The sequence below is a fragment of the Quercus suber genome, unplaced genomic scaffold (assembly GCF_002906115.3).
Source record: "Quercus suber isolate HL8 unplaced genomic scaffold, Cork oak 2.0 scaffold_580, whole genome shotgun sequence".
In the NCBI taxonomy this organism is placed as follows: Eukaryota; Viridiplantae; Streptophyta; class Magnoliopsida; order Fagales; family Fagaceae; genus Quercus; species Quercus suber.
Window position 1 is genome coordinate 333,687 of NW_027070025.1, and position 19,599 is coordinate 353,285.

General features: G+C 38.2%; 1 protein-coding gene and 1 long non-coding RNA gene across 2 annotated transcripts; both read right to left on the minus strand.

Annotated features, from left to right (window-relative positions):
* Window positions 1-9,264: 9,264 nt before the first annotated feature.
* LOC136063812 (extensin-like) lies at window positions 9,265-10,410 on the minus strand. The gene is made up of 2 exons (XM_065764731.1): window positions 10,324-10,410; window positions 9,265-10,047 (listed from the first exon to the last, which is right to left on the minus strand). The coding sequence occupies exons 1-2, from the start codon at window positions 10,408-10,410 to the stop codon at window positions 9,265-9,267; spliced, it is 870 nt and encodes a 289-aa protein (XP_065620803.1).
* Window positions 10,411-10,446: 36 nt separating this feature from the next.
* LOC136063810 (uncharacterized) lies at window positions 10,447-11,125 on the minus strand. Its single transcript, XR_010625449.1, has 3 exons — window positions 11,079-11,125; window positions 10,894-10,984; window positions 10,447-10,722 (listed from the first exon to the last, which is right to left on the minus strand). It is a non-coding gene; the product is annotated as an uncharacterized LOC136063810 (long non-coding RNA).
* Between the last annotated feature and the right edge of the window lie 8,474 nt (window positions 11,126-19,599).

The window sequence follows — 19,599 nt, forward strand, 5'->3', positions numbered from 1 at the left end:
AATTGTAAAAATGTCAAAAATCAAGATCCAGGAGTAAACAGTAGCCAAGAAGAAGGGGAAGGGGAGATTCGAACTAGTAACTTCCATGGCCCCTAACCCATTGTGCTATGCTACCCCTTGAGGTTTACAACATACAATTAAAAGTTATTACTAAGACTTAATCCAAAGTTAAACTTATATCACAAATTTATTTATTAAAAAAAAAAAAAAATACAAGATTCCAATCTTTTTTATAAAGAAGAAAAAAAAAAATCACCCTTTTTATGTATTTATTCGTGTTGTCTTAGCTTTCAAAAATAAAAAAGCAAACTCATAACTTTATTTTGTGGGCATGAATTATCACCCAACCCTCCATATAAACAATGATTATGAATGTGAAATTTGATTTTGCTTCTGTTTCCTATAAAATAAAACTTGGAAATCCCAATTCATATGAGCCAAATAGAATCACATCAGCCTCAATTCATGTGAGCATTCAATTTCTGCTTTAAGATTTATGACTTGTCAACTGGCAACAGTGACTTTCATATGTAACAAGTTGCATATTAAGGTTAAAAAGATGGTCAAGGAAGAAGCACTCCAAAATTTTTAAGGTGCACCAGAATTTCATACCTCACATTGCAAAACCCTCTGTTTGTGGCAAAGATTACTATTGGAGATAGTGAGCTCTCTAAAGCACGATTCAAGTATGAAAAGCATTCCATATCCAGCATATGTACCTGCAAATAATGATAGATAAACAAATAAATAAATAATAAAGAGCAACCATGAAACATTTAAAACATGGACAGACATAATAGAGAAAAGAACCTCATCAATGAATAGAACTCCAGGGACAAGTTCTGCTACACCTTCATCAATGTACCAGTTAACAACCTGTCAATAAAAAAATTAAAAAAAAGTTACCTCCAAAGCTAGACAAAAACATAACTTCGGGAACAAACATACACCATCTCATCTTTAATGCATCATAGTGGGATAAAGACAAAGTATAGAATGATTTTTTATGTATTATTGGTGAAAAGAAGAATGGACTCTGTCAATGTCTTGGAATTTTCAACTTAATCAGAGAACTGTTAAGAAAAATAATAACAACTTAAGAAAAGGATTTCCCAAAATAATTGCAGAAATTTTTGAGAAACTTCGTATGACTTGCTGACCACGACTTAAGCTTCTATCAAAAGAACACAATACGTTGAAATTAATATCTGACATAAATTTATGAAGTAGATTAATTTATTTACTTTATTATTAATTCTTATCAAAAAAAAAAAAAAATTATGATGTAGTACCTTATTAATTTCTTGTCTTAACTTGTCAGTGATTTCTGTTTTCCTAGGCTTCATCATCTGCCCCATTAGTGACAGTATATCTTGCCCACCTTGAGGCCGTGCATTTGCAGCATCCAAATCATGTAGTGTTACATCCTGTTAGAGATTGGATAAGCAAACAGAAAACTGAACATCAAAATAGGAAGCCCATTACATCGCAAAAAAGATCAGTTTATGAGTCTTCTGATAAGTTTAAACTTCCAGTACCAATAGTCAACATCAACATAATCTAAGAAAACATAAAGAAAATTCTACAAGAAGCACAACAATATATATATATATATGAACCGAAAGCAATGCTTCTATACATTAAGCTCAGTCTCACTCTTTCTCTCTCCTAGTTCTCTTTTTCTTTCCCTTTTTTTCTTTGGCTGAGCAAAATATGATTGTATGAACTACCCAACTCCACCCCCCACTTTACCACTTAGAACAGGCCTAATGGTTACAAATCCTATAAGAAGCTTGAAAGCTCGAAAACGTGTTGAAAAACACAAGAGCTATTTAGACCCCCGATTAAAATTACGGCTCGATAGATTTTACACAACTTTAATATAAAGTGCGGAATAGTGTAAAAGCGAGCGGATGAACAATATAGCTACTCTAATCCATAAACTAAACAACACAGCAGTGTAATGGAATATAAAAGAGTATGGAAGAAAGATGCAAACACAGAAAACACCAAGACGTGTTTTCGAAGAGGAAACCGAAAAACTCGGCGAAAAACCTCTCCGCCGCCCTCCAAGCGGAAATCAATCCACTAGACAATCAGTTGGGATACATGAGTAAGCAAGAGACCCTCCAAGCCTAATCTACCCGATGTACCTAAGCCCTCCAAGCTCCTACTCCAACAAGGCTTCTCGGAACCGTGTCTTGTCTTAGTTATCCGGATCCCGCAACAAGCTCCATGTTGCATCTGCCATCCTTGGCTTCTTCCAATGCTTCCCAGCAACTCCAAAGCACTCTCTACACTCTGAATAGGTGTGGGTTGTGTTTGGGTACAAATTTCCTCTCAAGGTATGATAATGGGAAAGGGATGGAGAAGAGGCTACAATGATTTCTCACTAAGGAGGAGTAGCTCTCTCTTAAAAGATGGGTGTGTGTGTTGTAGAAAACCTATCTAGGGTTTTTCTATCTGAATAGCTTGCTATCACATTTGTGGGTAATGAGGGTATATATAGTATGGGTGAAGGGTAAGAAAGTCACTCATTAAAATCCTTCAGGCAGAATGTTTCGCGACTGTCACGCGGGAAGGCCTTACCCGCGAGATAATCGCGAAAATGACAACCTGGCACGACTCTTCAGCTTCCAGTCATGTGCTTTTCACATGGCTCTTTCGCGGGTTAGCTTCCAGTGACACACCCGCGAGATCCACTGATCTTCAATAAAACTTGAGTCTTCACCACCTTGATACTAAACCCAATACAATTAAATCCCACAAAATACAAGGAAATGAATTAAAGTAATTACAACACATTTTGTCATGGAATAAAGCCAATACAAAACATAGTTGTAAATCACAACTTTACAATCTCCCCCTTTGGCTATTCCGTGACAAAACACCCTATAACAGACTCTAGACTTAAACGTGAGTTTGGGAACAAAGGCAAAACTCACTCACACCTAAATCTAGAAGCTGTGATGAACTTGGAACATGTATACCTGTAACCTGAAACACTTGCACAAAACACATTAAACCCTCAAGGTAAATCAAGTAATAAAAAGACAAGTATAATGTAACAAGTAAAATGCGATCAAGCAAAATGGAATAAAGCAATAGACCATGGCTAGATCAAACACGCAATCACTTATACAATAGTGATCACAATGCTCATTCACACTTGGAATGAACATCCGGACATGCAAGATGATAAGCTCATTTAAAGAGTATCATTTGCAAATCCAACACTCAACCAATGCGAAATATATGAAGTATTTGCATCTAGGAACAATCCTACATGGGCACAAGAGTATTCATCACTCAACCAATGCATAGAACGAATATGCATCTAGGAACAATCCTACACGGGCACAAGAGTGATGTGGTGAAGTAAATGTATGACATTAAACTTCAACAACACAAGCATAGAGGCTGCATAAGCAAAGACTTGCAAATATATGGCACAAACCATAAAAGCCTACAAACTAGCAATGAAACAAACCCTTAAAACTTACAAAAGCAACATGGGTACATGAGTGTTCATCACATAAACAAGATGCAAAGCATAGATACTAAAAGTAACACAAAGCATCGGGAAAACAAGCATAAAGTAAATCAAGGTTTTCTCAAAAACAATGTCTTCTCCCCCTTGGTATATGCATCTCCCCTATGGCTTTCTCCCCCTACGAATGTGCACAATGTAGAATTTCTCCCCCTAAGAGTGTGCACATAAGTCATATAGAAATGACGATACTCTCTCCCTTTTTGTCACGAATAGACAAACTAATCAAGAGGAATGAGGGAAAGAAAAGAAGATAAGAACAAGGGTAAAAGATGATGCATGAAGGGTGCAAGATGAATGAGAAAATGAAACTCAAACATAAGACAAAAACATTTTAAAACAATGCTACAAAGCATAAAGAACATGACATGCTAAGGATGATGGAACATGATGTAAACCTAGACATGACATCGACATAAGAACATGTTATATGTGCTAAAAGGTCTAAAAGAACTTAACAAGCATAAGTGAATGCAAAAACATGTCAAGTGTTCAAGTGTGTGCAGCAAAGGTGCAACTAGTGTGCATCTAGTGTGCATGTGAGATGCATGACCAATGCATGAGCAAGGCACTCAAGGGGAAAAGTGTACAAAACACACCACCAATGATCAAAACATGATAAACATGAATAATTATGGTGATCCCCAAAATTTGGTACTCATCGGAGTCCAAAACAACGAGAAAATGCCATTTGGGCATTTTATCAAACACTTGGAGTGCACACACTACACATGCATGATAAACAATGCAAGACCATATGAAAATCTTGCCTAAATACATGATAGTTTTGCCACAAGGGGGCAACATCCAAAGCAAATTATCATTTAAAACAAAGCCCAATCAAAAAGATTGACAGAAATTAAGTTTTCCAACTCCCATTTGAGAAAATCCCAACTATGAACATAAAACCCCCAAAACGTAATCTAAGGATCAAAATCAATGAAATGAGTTAAAGATTACCTTAGAGATGTTTATGGAATGAAAAACACTTTAATTTAGTTGGGTTTTGATGTAGAAACATTAAAACAGGGGTTTGGGAGAAGATGGGAGGCGTTTAAAACAAATGACCCACGAAATGCCCTTTAAAAAGCTGATCTGGAAATTTTCGCGGGAAGCTGACTCGCGAAAGTACTCGCGAAAATTTTCGCGGGTAAGCCTTACTCGTGAAAGTACTCGCGAAAATTTTCGCGGGTAAGCCTTACTCGCGAGCTACTCGCGAAACAGTCGCGAAACTCTCTGTCCAAAGCTGAAAAAGCTTTAAAATTGGACCATTCAACTCCCAATTGAGCCTATACATGAAATAGGTCACAAAAACACCCAGAAAACATGTTTTTCACACAAAAACACTTTAAAAACTTTGAAAAACATGGGTGATACAAATCACTTCCAAAAGCAAACAAAAAGAACAAAAATCTTTTTGGTTTGAACCACATATGATTGAGCACACACACATCACATTTGAACATGTACAAACACACAAATGAAATAAGCATTCATTGAACATTAAACTTGTGTGTTGTGTGTGGGAATCAAGTGTGGAATAGTCCTTAGACTAGAGTGAAGCTTCAATGATCAATTCAATCGAGTCATACACAACTGATACAAAATCAAGTGGACTATCTCCATTATAGAAATGAGTATATATGACCTCCCACACATTGAATACATAACTTCAAAAGCTTTTCATTTGACTTCTATATAAGGCATGCCAAATGGTCCATTTTATTTTGTTTGGACAAAAACATCTCATTTTGAGATTGGTGCTTGAAATTTATGATATTTCAACATTGATGATTAGCCTTTGGCTTTTTGAGCACCATACAAAACATATTAAAAAGAGTCGCTTTCCCTTTTTCCTAGTCAAATACTAGTATGTGCGACAGGCTTTTGCAGCTCAATATCTCTTTTCATTTAGAGATTTACATTTGGTGAGCTTTATTTGCAAAAAAAAATAAAGTGGGAAGAGATATAGACACAAGTCTATGCAAGTATCAAGACCAACAAGACTATTGACCAATCATTCATGACAAGCTTGAAGATCTATTTACAACAGTCACACATAGTATTCAAGATTTCTCCCACAAAGAACTAGGTGCATACAAAACAAGTTAAGCTCGTAAATGCACAATGCCATTAGTACGAAGGTACTAGGCCAAACTCACATGTGAAATGTGCTCAAACATATACGATCAAACTTTTTGAATTTTTCACTTTTTATGTGGTTTTGGATTTTTTACACACACAAAACAAAGACATAAAAGTAAGATCAAAACAAAAGCAATGCATACAAATAAATGCAAAATGCACAAATGCATGAAGATATGACATTTAATGCATGAAAGGTCCTACAAAGATCGAAAGAATTAGATCAAGGACCAAAAGAGCAAAAGCTCAACCATAAGAACCCTTCCTCATCCAAACGGAATGATTGCTTGGAATGAGTGTCTCAAGAGAAGTGAGACGATGGTTGGGAGAATGAGAACCGGAGATGCACATAGTCAAGGAGTTAAGAGCATTAAACATTTTCTTTAACAACATGCTATTTTCACTCAAATCCGGTTTATCATTTTTAGCACAACTTGCAAGAAGCTCAAGTTTCTCTTTTCTTTTGATTCTTTTGAAAGCTTGAAACTGAGAGCAATGAGGTCTAAGATGACCAAGGGCACCACAATGGTGACAAACAATGTATTTAGGTCCATTAGGCTTTTTGGGAATGGATCTAGCAACTTGGGTTTGTTCTCTCTTCAACTTAGAACATTGAGGCCTTATATGACCAATCACACCGCAATGGTGGCAAGTTGGAACAAACTTAGATCCACTCAATTCCCTAGGATTGGACCTAAACAAAGGCTTAGGCTTAAGAGCCTTTCTCTCCACTTTTTGATTTCTTTTATGTGGAGGAATGTACACCGATTTGTCCTTTGAGGCAAAACACACATTAGGCACAAAATCGGGTACCACAACATGATTGCAACATATATTTTCATCATTTATGATAATAGGTTCAGCAATCAAACACTTGGCATGCATCTTAAGAGATTCATTTTCAGATTTAAGATCATCAACAAGTTTGTTAGACAAAACAAGTTTAGCATCCAAGTCCATATTCAAACACTCAAACTCTTTCAGCTTTTCAAGAGAATTTTCAGCAAGCTTTTTATATTTTTCAACCAATTTATTGGATTCATTGAGCTTAGCAATCAAATCATCCTTTTCACAAATGAACTTGCTCAAATTCTTTTGAAACTTCTTAGCTTCTTTCTTCAAGAGTTTGTCAACAACACCCATGGATTCATATAACATGGCATCACAATCATTAGGATAAACACTCATAGAGGCATTTTCACAAACACATGGCATGTTACAATCAACAACATCCATACAAGCATGTAAAGCATTATCCATGGCAAAACACACACGGGCTCAAGGATCACACTTAGGTAATGAAACCAAAACAAGTGTACCCGCTCTGATACCAATTGAAAGCTCGAAAACGTGTTGAAAACACAAGAGCTGTTTAGACCCCCAATTAAAATTACGGCTCGATAGATTTTACACAACTTTAATATAAAGTGCGGAATAGTGTAAAAGCGAGCGGATGAACAATATAGCTACTCTAATCCATAAACTAAACAACACAGCAGTATAATGGAATATAAAAGAGTAGGGAAGAGAGATGCAAACACAGAAAACACCAAGACGTGTTTTCGAAGAGGAAACCGAAGAACTCGGCGAAAAACCTCTCCGCCGCCCTCCAAGCGGAAATCGATCCACTAGACAATCAGTTGGGATACATGAGTAAGCAAGAGACCCTCCAAGCCTAATCTACCCGATGTACCTAAGCCCTCCAAGCTCCTACTCCAACAAGGCTTCTCGGAACCGTGTCTTATCTTAGTTATCCGGATCCCGCAACAAGCTCCATGTTGCATCTGCCATCCTTGGCTTCTTCTAATGCTTCCCAGCAACTCCAAAGCACTCTCTACACTCTGAATAGGTGTGGGTTGTGTTTGGGTACAAATCTCCTCTCAAGGTATGATAATGGGAGAGGGATGGAGAAGAGGCTACAATGATTTCTCACTAAGGAGGAGTAGCTCTCTCTCAAAAGATGGGTGTGTGTGTTGTAGAAAACCTATCTAGGGTTTTTCTATCTGAATAGCCTGCTATCACATTTGTGGGTAATGAGGGTATATATAGTATGGGTGAAGGGTAAGAAAGTCACTCATTAAAATCCTTCAGGCAGAATGTTTCACGACTGTCTCGCGAGAAGGCCTTACCCGCGAGATAATCGCGAAAATGACAACCTGGCACGACTCTTCAGCTTCCAGTCATGTGCTTCTCACATGGCTCTTTCGCGGGTTAGCTTCCAGCGACACACCCGCGAGATCCACTGATCTTCAATAAAGCTTGAGTCTTCACCACCTTGATACTAAACCCAATACAATTAAATCCCACAAAATACAAGGAAATGAATTAAAGTAATTACAACACATTTTGTCATGGAATAAAGTCAATATAAAACATAGTTGTAAATCACAACTTTACAAAGCTCAACAACTTACTAAGCCACCAAGAGTCACAAGCTGATAAGTTCAACCAACTTAAGAGGCATTAAATTCTAGCTATATCATCCTTGGGTCGGCTGCAATCATAAGAGAAATTCAAGCAACTTCAAGAGTTAGTTACGTCTCGTCAGATAATTTCTATAATGCATTTCCCTTATAGGTCAAACAAAAATGCAGCTTAAATTCTTTATATTTTGATGGCATATGCTTCACACAATGTCGATATGGCATTTATGAAAGAAATGCTGCAATTACTAACTACACTGACAGTCAAAAAATTGAAATGCGCAACTATCTTGAATCCTGATCTCAGATGGAATACAAATAGTCAGGAAATGTCCAACACTATTATTATAAATTAGTATGTTACTTATGAATTTAAGAATATGCAACATACACAAAGGAAAGGAGCATACCATGACACTATTATTATTTATGTACTTATCTCATGACCTGGGATCAGCTAGCCCAAACCACAAGGAGCATACCACTGCGCCGAGGGAATGTGCAGAATAGCTGTGCAAAGGAGTTGTATATAGTTAGTTAGGCAACGCTTGAAAGTATAAGGGAAAGTAGACATCTCGAGTTTTAGAAGTATGATATAACTTAGATTTTGAAATCCATAAACCCAAACTACACACATAGTTAATAAAACTACAAAAAAGATAAATTTTCAAAACTGAAAACCCATCATATTTCTCAAAAACCAATTGAATTCAACATACAAAAACTATGACATTTGAGAATTTACTATGACATATATCTCACATGCACCATCCATAACACAAAGGAATTTGCTGCATGCATCTTTAACAAACCTCTTTTTCATGGTTCACCAATTTTGCGTTTTTTAACCCTCATGTAATGTTTGGGCGGGGGAGGAGGCTGCGGGGCATCATCCTTAGGCTCATCATTGTGCTGCAAAGACATTAGATGCATACAATCAATATTCGGTGTAATTGTAAAGAATTAAGTGAAGTACAAAATAGGCATATACAGGGAAATTAATGTTATCATACTATAGAACTGCGTTTGTGTCCTATTTTGTGTCCACCTATCCCACAAGTGGGTGCTCTTCTAGCACGTTGCGGTCTACCTCGTGGGGGGTGAGGGCTGACGAGGGGGATGCTCGTCCGGTACATCAGTATCTGGCTATGGAGTGTCAGTCCCAACCGGAGGTCCTACAGGGTCGGATGAGGATGAGGTAGGTGGGTAATGATGCTCTGTGTAGAGGCCAGGAGTCGGGATCATTGTCATGGGTTCAATACGGGGTAGGTCTATGGGCAAAGTGGGTACACTAGAGCTGATGGGTGGGTATGAGGGTGTCTCGGTGTGCAACGGAGGGGTCAACTGAGGAGATGCATTTGGGATGGGTGGAAGGACCTCGAGCTGGGGAGATACATCTACAATGGGTGGAGGGACCTCGGATTGAGGAGATACATCTGGGATGGGTGGAGGGTCCTCGAGGTAGGGAGATGCGTGCAGGATGGGTGCAGGTATCTCATGAGTACTTACAACCCGAGGGGTTGTTGCACGCCGACCATGGCCCGTAGCTGCACTTATGCTTGGGCTTGCTGTAGCAGGCCGACCACGGCCCCTAGTTGCAGTTGGGCTTGGGCTTGCTGAAGCTGACCGACCATGGCCCCTAACTGTGCTTGTGCTTGGGCTTGCTGTAGCAAGCCGACCATGGCCCCTAGCTGTGCTTGGGCTTGGGCTTGCAGTATCACGCCGACCACAGGTCGATGTAGTTACGAGTGCTGCACTTGTGCTTGGGGCTGCAGTAGTTGCTGATTCAGTCTCAGTACGGTTGTTTGCCTGCCTAGTGGCTGCAGGATCACCACCAAGCCCAGCCACATTATATAGGATGCGCCGGACATGGTTGTGTTCTCGGTTGCCTACAGGAAGCCAATTCAACAACGCTAAATGACTTTCAATCTGAAACAGAGAAAGAACCAATACAGTCAGAATTTTCCACATTTAGGTAACAATTATAGAATGCATAATATAGTACTTATTAATCTACTTAAATACTCATCTAAAGTAAGAGCTGAAAGTTTTATTATGATACTATATGCAACAAAAACTCTTTTTAATTGGATGTCAGTCAGATCAAACTAAATTTGTTGAAAGAAGAAATCAATTGATTCTACGTTCGTACATGTACTAAAGAAAAAACAAAGCAAGCAATAAAATATAATTAGAACACATTACCATCTGATGTAATCTAGTGCTGTTGCAATCGACATACTTTCGAGTGACCGGACGGTACCATTCGTAATAGTCATGATCGCGGGCCATCTCACCGGTCCGAGGAGGTGCATGGCAAACTCGTTGTTCTCTGCTATTCCATGAAATGATATACGGTTCATGCTCCTCCCTCCAATTCTTGTCCACCTTCCCACGCAAGTCTATTCTATGCAGCCTTTCATCGTACACAACACGGTCAGGCCGCTCTTGCGCCAACCTAAACTGTCGAAGGACACAGTCCAGGTGGTGTATCTCCACTATGCAAAAACACACAAGCAGCACCCTTGCTGTCCACGTACCCCTCCCTGCAACATAGAAGTCAGGAAGGTGGACGAAGTGTGCCTCGTATGGCTGCCACACAATCTACAATAGAAACAAAAAAAAATTATCATAGCATCTTAAAATGTAAAACAAGGGAGAATACATAGATACAAGGAAAAACAAAAATTAAAACGGAAGATATGTTAAAGTATGAAGCAATCATATTCTTAAGGAAAATTAACATAATCGAACAGAATTTTTGAATATTATTACCTGGTTCGGCTGCATTGTAACTAATTGCTCACGATAGTAGACCAAGGCCATCCCGGATGGCCTACTCTTTGAGCCTGGCACCCGCACCCACCTACAGTTACGAGCGAATAACATAAGATAAGTAGCTACTTAGTTACTAAGAAGAGTACATTGCATAACACACTAAATATCAAAAAAATACTTACTTAAAGGCAAGTGGAGCATACGGCCACGGGCCATAATTACATCCAGGTGAAGGCTCTATCTTCGGGCACAGGAATGCCCATGCCCAATTCTGGACCAAGGTGCACGCCCCACCAATCTGCGATGCCCCTTTCTCGCTTGCCCAGCACAACTCTCTGTACAACCAGGCCAGGCAACCACTACCCCAACTATACTATGGCGGATCACGAAGGTTCCGTAGTTGCTCCAAAAACATCAGATGCACCCTATCTCCCGACTTGCCAATAAAAAGCTTATCCCCTAGTAACGCTAAAATATAGCACCGGGCATACTTGTGTATCTGAATCTTCGTTGCGTCATGAGGCAGTGGCGCTGCAATGGCCTCAACAAGGCGGCTGATGAGAATTCTTTGCCCCACCAAAGTTTTGTTGTCATTCGCCGGACTAAAACCAAGCAACTCCATGCAAAGAGTGCTCCAAGTTCCATCTAACACAGCAGTTGGCCCAACCAAGACCTCACCATCTATAGGAAGTCCGAAAATGACCTTCACATCTTGTAGGGTGATAGACATCTCACCATGTGGAAGATGGAACGTATGAGTCTTCAAGCGCCATCGCTCAACTAGGGCCGTTATAAGGCAATTATCTATCTCTCTGGAAGGGGCCCTAAACAATCCTTCAAGCCTTAGCAACTTGATAATGTCAATCACTCAATTATCTCACATTTGAATGTTTGCCATCTCCTTAGTGCGACCACGGCACGTAAGTGTGCCCGGGTCCTGCAAAATCAATAAAAATTATAGCAGTTGTTAGAACTACAAATACAACTTTGAAAGAACTTGCTAACTAAAAGTCAAAGATAACGTAAAAATTAAAGCGGTTGTTAGAACTAGATATTTCACCTCGCCATTCCAAATGTCCTCTGATCGATGATGTGGTTGTCGCGTCAACAATGACCTATCATGCGGACTAGGCTCCAAGATCTGTGGTCCTCATCAATCCGAGGCTCCATACTGCAAAAAGTGCTACTGTGAGATCATTAATAGTGTGGGGGCAAAGGAATGCTATTCTACAGGCAAGGAAAATCTATACTGAAGAGCAGCTTATTGGCATTATTTAAAAAAGGATGCTAAAAGAATGGAAAGCAAGAAGAAGTACATCTATAACTCAGGATTAAATAGAGTACTTTGCTGTAATTGGGGATTCAATCCAACCTTGATCTTTTCTGCTCCTATGTAATTGGTAAGTTATTTTTAAAAATAATATCTCAATACAAGTGGAATCCTTTATTTCTCTAGCCTTTTCTCACACACACACACACATACACATGTAAATATCTACATGAGAGATGGATTTGAAATTTCACAGCTAAATCATGAAGAAAAAGCATTTAAAACAGTAAAAAAAAGAATATGACCTTTAGCCCATATTCAATTATCTCCTCATAAGAGTAGGGGTTCAAGACCTATTGGTTATGTGTGTTGTAGCAAGGCATGCATATGCAACCCAACTCTACTAATTATTCGTTTACATACACAAAATACCATATTATACGTAGCATACAATGTCATCATATCTTAGTAAATTCAATCGAAAAATAATCATGCAATGCATACCCTAATCATGAACATATTCAAAAAATCAATCCTTATTAGCACAATCACAATAGATATTTAAAAATAGAGAAAAATTGATCATCTCATGTATAAATCACACAAATACAAATACAACAACTCAAATAGACACAACACACACACATCACATAGATACACGCCCTATCAACTCAGATTGAGAACCAACACACACACGTATACATCATAAAAATAAGACCTACTAATCTCAGCCTAAGCAAAACAGACATACCTCAAGATGCAAAAATGCTTTTCTCCAACCTAAAATCTTGCAAATTGGTCAAGTCTTACAATCATGCTTGATTTGTGTTGGAAATTTACTCAGGTTTAAATTTATTGGTCTGATGGTCGATTCTCATATGCAGGAAATTTAGTTATTTTAATTCTTTTAAGTCGACTTTACACAGAGAGTAGACCTAGAATTCATATATTGTACACTAGTGCAATTTTCTGTCCAAGATAACCCTTAATTTAGAGTGGACATCTGTCATCACATCAATTCTCAAACTATGGGATTAATTCCAAGAAAAATTAGGATGAAAAGTAAAATTTGCATGAAATTTTACTATTGGTTATGAAAACCCAAATTGTGTTCCAAAAGGAAGAAAAGTAATTCCAAGTTTCTAACCAAGCCTTACAAGCGATGAACAGAGTCTTATGCACAGAAACAAACAATTATTCTAACTAGAGCCACTTCAATATAACCTCACAGAGGAACCCAAAATCACTATAACTAGTTTCAATGGTGGAAACTCAAAACTATGAAAATGCACATTACTTATCAAAAAAGGAATCACTATAACTGAAAATCATGGTTAACATGCAACATATAAACACTACAGATTCCACAAAGGCAAAAAAATTAAACCCAAAAAATCGAAATTGAAAAAAGGAGTACCTTTCGCACGGTGAGCTTCGATCAGAGCAACAATGGCCTACGATTGCTTGAAAGTGAGTGAGTGAGTGAGTTCCAGAGGGCAGACCGAAGGTTGAGTGAGTTTGAGAGGGCGGAGCGAAGGTTGAGGGAGTGAGGGTTTGACTAAGAGTGTTTCGTGTCTTCACCGGGCTACGATCAGAGCAACAATGGGTTACAAATGCTTGAGAATGAGTGAGTGAGTTTGAGATTGACTTTGAGAGGGCGGAGCGAAGTTTGATAGTGTGTTTGAAATTTGAGAGTGTTTGAACAGAGCGTTTGAATGTGTTTTATGTTCTGCAGATTTCGAGTTTCTAAAACTCGCTTTCTACGTGGCCCCACGTGGCAATTTTCTCCAGCTAGGATATCCCAAAAACAAAACTCGATTTTTAAAAACTCGAGTTCTAATATAAAATCTCGAGTTTTAGAAACTCGAGATGTTAGTTTCACACTTTCTTTCGAAACTGGCCAACTAACGAAATGGTTAGAAATCCACTGTTATTTGGAAAGGGTGTTCTTAATCAGACTGATGGGCTGCATAATATTAATTTAAAATGACATACCTTAATTTTTTTTTTTTTTTTTTTTTTTTTTTTTTTTTTTTTTTTTTTTTTTTTTACAACTGAACAGATTTCTCAGCTTTAAAATATTCACCTTCTTTATTACTTTATACCAATACCGAATGAAACAAACTTTTACCATGCAATGAGCCAACCCCAAATTATTAATAGAACATTTTATAAGATGGACAATTAGTGCTAGACTTGGACATCTACACCAGATCAACGGTATGAAATGGATAGGATAAATAGAAGAAGCATTGTCAGAATCTTGTAGTGTATATTGTGCATATTTAGAGTCTTATAAACTCTTTTATATGTCATGTAGTGTATCTTGTTGTGTCATGAGAGAGAAATTGATGGAGAAAGAATATAGATCTACTCATTAAAGATGATATATTCTTGAGATACTAACTTATTAGCAGCAAGTTAAATCTTCTTTTTTTTTTCTTTTTTTCTTTTTTGATAAGTTTCTGCTTCAGAGACATCACCCATGAAAATAAAAAGACTCACATAGAGAGATAAGGTGAAAGAATTTTTTCTCTATTTATTATTATTATTATTTTTTGGGTAAACCGGAACTTGAATTAAACAAAAGCTAGGAAATACAACGTCTGGGGTAGCAAACCCCCCATGCATCAGCCAAAAGTTGGTACATAATACAATAAGGAGGAGAAGAGTGATAAACAAAAGAACTAGAACTAAAAATTCCCTCCTTAGCCAAAATATGAGCCAAAAGGACTCCAGTCTCTTACAGAGAGATGCATCTGGGGCTTCTGGAGTCTTCCACAAACAAGTGGGCTATAATGAACATTCTCGCCTATTATATATATATATATATATATAAGGACATTAGTAATATTCTAAAATCTTGTTTGGCTGGAATTTTCCTCTCCATAAGTAAATTAATTAAAGAAATGCCAATGGGATGCCACCTAATTATACAAGATAGGAGTTCTTCTGACAAGATAAAAAAAGCTTATATATAAATGTGAAGAGTCAACGGATCCTTAATTAAAACTGGAATGCTTTTTATTTTTTTAATTAAAAAAAAATAGCAATTCAAGCAACTAAGGAGCTCAAGGCCGACTCACATGATCCTAAAGAGAACGCTACTTGGTCCTTGCAGGTTTGGAATTCATTATCTTTTATATATATATATATATAATGATGTATGTCTTCTTCACCTACCTTTACATGTATTGTTTCTTTTCTATCTCCATACACATGTTTCTTATTACTTGTATGCAATCTATTATTTTTGCTTCACACAAAGATGTTTTGATGAGTTTTGTTTAAAGTATTTCAGAAATACAGGTTGTGAAAGTCTACTTGCCATAAACTCTCTTCTTGCAAAGTTTTTCAAGAGTTTGTGTTAGGATAGATTTTATTATATTCAACAAGTGAATATGAGTTAAGTGATTTATAACTTCTCTCATATGTTCATTTGTTTGTTGTGGTTTTGTCACGGATTGCCAAAAAGGGAGATTGCTAGGACATATGTGTTTCACTTGTTAGAACATATGTCACTATTTTATGTAATTGGCTAATCCTTTGACAAAACACACTTTACTTGTATTTGGGTAGATCTAGAATGTGTTTGATACTTTAAGAAACCTTGTGCTCGACACTTGGCTATCTATATCAAGTGAGAAAGTGCTAAATTTTAAAACTCGATAGCTACTTAACACCTCCTCGACACCTGGCTATCTATCGAGCTTTTCAACTACTTTTTATCGCAATCTCGATAGCTTCTCGACAACTAGTCGATCGATCGAGAAAGCTCCTGTCCCCTCAATAGCTGCTCGACACCTCCTCGATCGATCGAGAATTACGAAATCAGAATTTTCAAATCTGATTTTCGGCCCATACTGACATGTATGTGTAGGGTTTCTGTTCTTACAACCCTAGACCTATATAAGACTTATTTTAAAGGCTATTACATAAGAGAAAAAAAGGAGAAGATATGTAAAAGGTGACTGATGCCTTATTTTCTCTGAAAGAAGTTACTGCGTCTTTGAGCCTTAGGATTTTGTAACCAAGTGCTTCATGATCTTAATTGTTGATGAAGTGAAGAACTTTGCAGCCAACATCTTCTTCAAGTTGGTGTGTTAGTCACGTACTGGGAGCCATGCATCTTTGGTTAGTCACGTACTGTGATCCGTGCAAAAAGGGTGATGTTCATATATTGAAGAGTTCAGATGTTCTGAAGCGGTAGAAGGTTTCTGATAGGCCACAATCTGAATGACCCCTTGTGATTAACCCTAATTAATTAATTAACCAAGTTATTAATTAATCATGCAATTGCGTGGAAGCATAAACAAATCACCAAAAACTAAATATGCAGCGGAAATTAAATAACACGGTGATTTGTTTACAAATGGGGAAAACCCTAACGGCAAAAACCCCATCGGGTGATTTTCAAGTCACCACTCCCGAAACTCCACTATTATCAAACCAAGCAATTACAAGTAAAGGAATCCTAAGTACCTTACCAACCTACAGTTGAACCTTTACCCCAATACCCAATTGGACTTGATCTGTAGCAACGTTCCTACCTTTGATGCACGGCTCTCAAGTACGTGACTAACCAATGCGCGGATCCTAGTACGTGACTTTAGAACACCAACTAAGGAAGAAAGGTTAGCTGCAAAGTTCTTCAGTCCATCCTTTATGATGAATAGCAGGAAGATGCTTGGTTACAAAACCCTACAGTGCAAATACACAGCAACTTCTTGAAGGAAGATGAACTAGGTCAAGAACTTCGTCTTTTTATCACAATTTTCTTGAACAGAGATTGCTCAATGATATTGCAACTTGTGTTACACTTGATGGCTCTTAAAACAATCCTTTTATATGTTTATGGTTAGAAGAAAAGAAGGCGCAAAATCATATTCACAGATCCCAAGAAAATCAGATTGGAAATCTGAAATTTTAAATCTCGACAGATAGCAGGTATCGAGGTAGCTATCAAGAAGGTGTCGAGTTTTAAAAACTTTGCACTTCAGCTTGCTTTTTCTTGGACAGACTTGATGACTTCAACACTTAACCTTGAAACCTTGTTTCTTGAAGTATTAAAAACACCTAGAACTACCCAATTACAAGTAGAGTGCGTTTTATCAAAAGATTAGCCAATTTACATAAATAAGTGACATATGTTCTTAACAAGTGAAAACATATATGTCCTAACAATCTCCCCCTTTGGCAATCCGCGACAAAACCACAACAAACAAATGAGCATATGAGAAAAGTCATAAATCACTCAACTCATATTCACTTGTTGAATACAATAAAATCTATCCTAACACAAACTGTTGAAAAATTTTGCAAGAAGAGAGTTTATGGCAAGTAGACTTTGACAACCTGTATTTCTGAAACACTTTAAACAAAACTCATCAAGGCATCTTGTGTGAAACAGAAATAATAGATTGCATACAAGTATAAAGAACATGTGTATAAAGATAGAAAAGAAACAACACATGAAGAGAGAGGTGAAAGAAACATACATCAGCATATATAGAAAATAAGTACAATATATGTAAAATGGTCAAAGGACCTCATATACATGATCAATGTATCTAAAAGGTAAGAAAAAAAAATATACATATAAAGCCTCACTACATCCCTCAGAAAAGTCAACACTCCCCCTATCAAAAATGTCCTATACTAACTCTCGCCTTAAGATGACTACTTTCATAACCCAAAACTACTCCCCCTTTTCGTCACGAGTGACAAAGGGTAGAGTGTCATGTAGACATCTCATCGGCAGAGCTAGCATCCCCATCATCATCATCATCATCATCCTCAAAATCTGAAGTTGCTGGAGTAGGTGGTGAAGGAGTAGCCTCTGGAGCAAATCCACCCATGGTTGCCTGCCGTCGTGCAATACGACCAACACGAACATTCACCTGATACAACTCAACGAAGAGTGTATCAAGGCGAGTGTCCATGCGCTGCAGCTGCGCCATAATATCTCCTAGAGATACATCGCTCGAAGAGGAAGGAGCAGATGTAGATGGAGCTGATCTGGATGGAGCCGAACGGGAGGGAGGAGTGGCATCCGGCTGTCTCGACCTGAACTGCACCTCACTACGTTTTACGGTAGCGGCATCTATGGCAAATATGTGTGTGGAGTGGTCGGACACAGGAAAGGGAATGGAAAAATGGCGTAGGATCCTTGTGATAATAGAAGGAAAGATGAGCTTATCACGGGACGCCGAATCAAGATAAACATCTATGATAGACAGGATGAAGTGAGAAGGAAAGTCTATGGTAAGATGCTCTAGGAAAGACAACAAAAATCGAGCACGAGACTCAGTGATAGAGTTATAGTGAGAAAGAGGATGGAGAACAAAAGTCATCACCATGTTGATAAATCTCGGACCTTTAGCAAAAGGCCTACATGATGTGAACTGATGCTCACCCCAATCAGCAGGGCGCTCACAAAAAGCGGAAATGAGCTCATCTTTGGACACAGTCCTCAGACGCTCACAAGAAGGGTAATCGAGAAACTCTATCTTAGGTACCCTAAGCACATCCACGACTAGCTGCGGAGTGACAGGAATGCGCGTACCTTGAACGCGAGTGAAGAAGAGAGGTACTGAACGATCAATCCCGTGCATGTTGGAGTAGAACTCCTGTATCAGAACGAGAGGGCAAGTGACCGAGATGTCACACAGTGACCCCCATCCCCTACTGTGAATGACAGAGGGAAGGTTAGTGTCGGCGAAGTCCGCCAGAATGACTTGGCATTCCGAATGAACACCTCGTCTAGAAAAGTTCTCCGAAAATGCCTTATGGGCATCTCCATCACGGAACTGAAGGTTAAAGGGAGCAAAATCAGAAGAAGTAGAAGCTCCAAAACGCAGAGGGCTCCGAGCAGGAGTGGATTTATGTTTGGGTGCCATAGACACTACTAACATAAAAGAATGAGAAAGAGAGAGAGGAAAACACTCAAAAAAGTTCCCAAAACAGTTCAAATATGACAAATATATTGAACAACAAGTACGTATGCATGGGAATGCATGATCATGTGACATGCAAAACAAAAATTGCATCATAGGCTCAGCCCTATCCAATCCTATCAGCACACATCTAAATACATGTAAATATCATTATAATGCACATTAAATGCAATGTATGACATTTTAAAAGAATTTAAGTGAAAACCCAACCTAAAATTTCAAGAAAAAAACTCAACAATTTTGAAAAACCCCAAACTTTTTCAAAAATCCCAAAAACTAGGCTTTAAAACATGCAATGCATGAAAAAGGAAGAGAAAAGTGATCTTACCAAGTGATTGAAGCAAGGAATGGTCAAGATCCAAGTGGGTTGGAAGATTTGAGTGAGAGAAATGTGTTTGGGAGAGAAAGAGCCACAGAGAGATCGAGAGAGATCGAGTGAGAATGAGAGAAAATCGCGATCAGACTATTTATAGACAC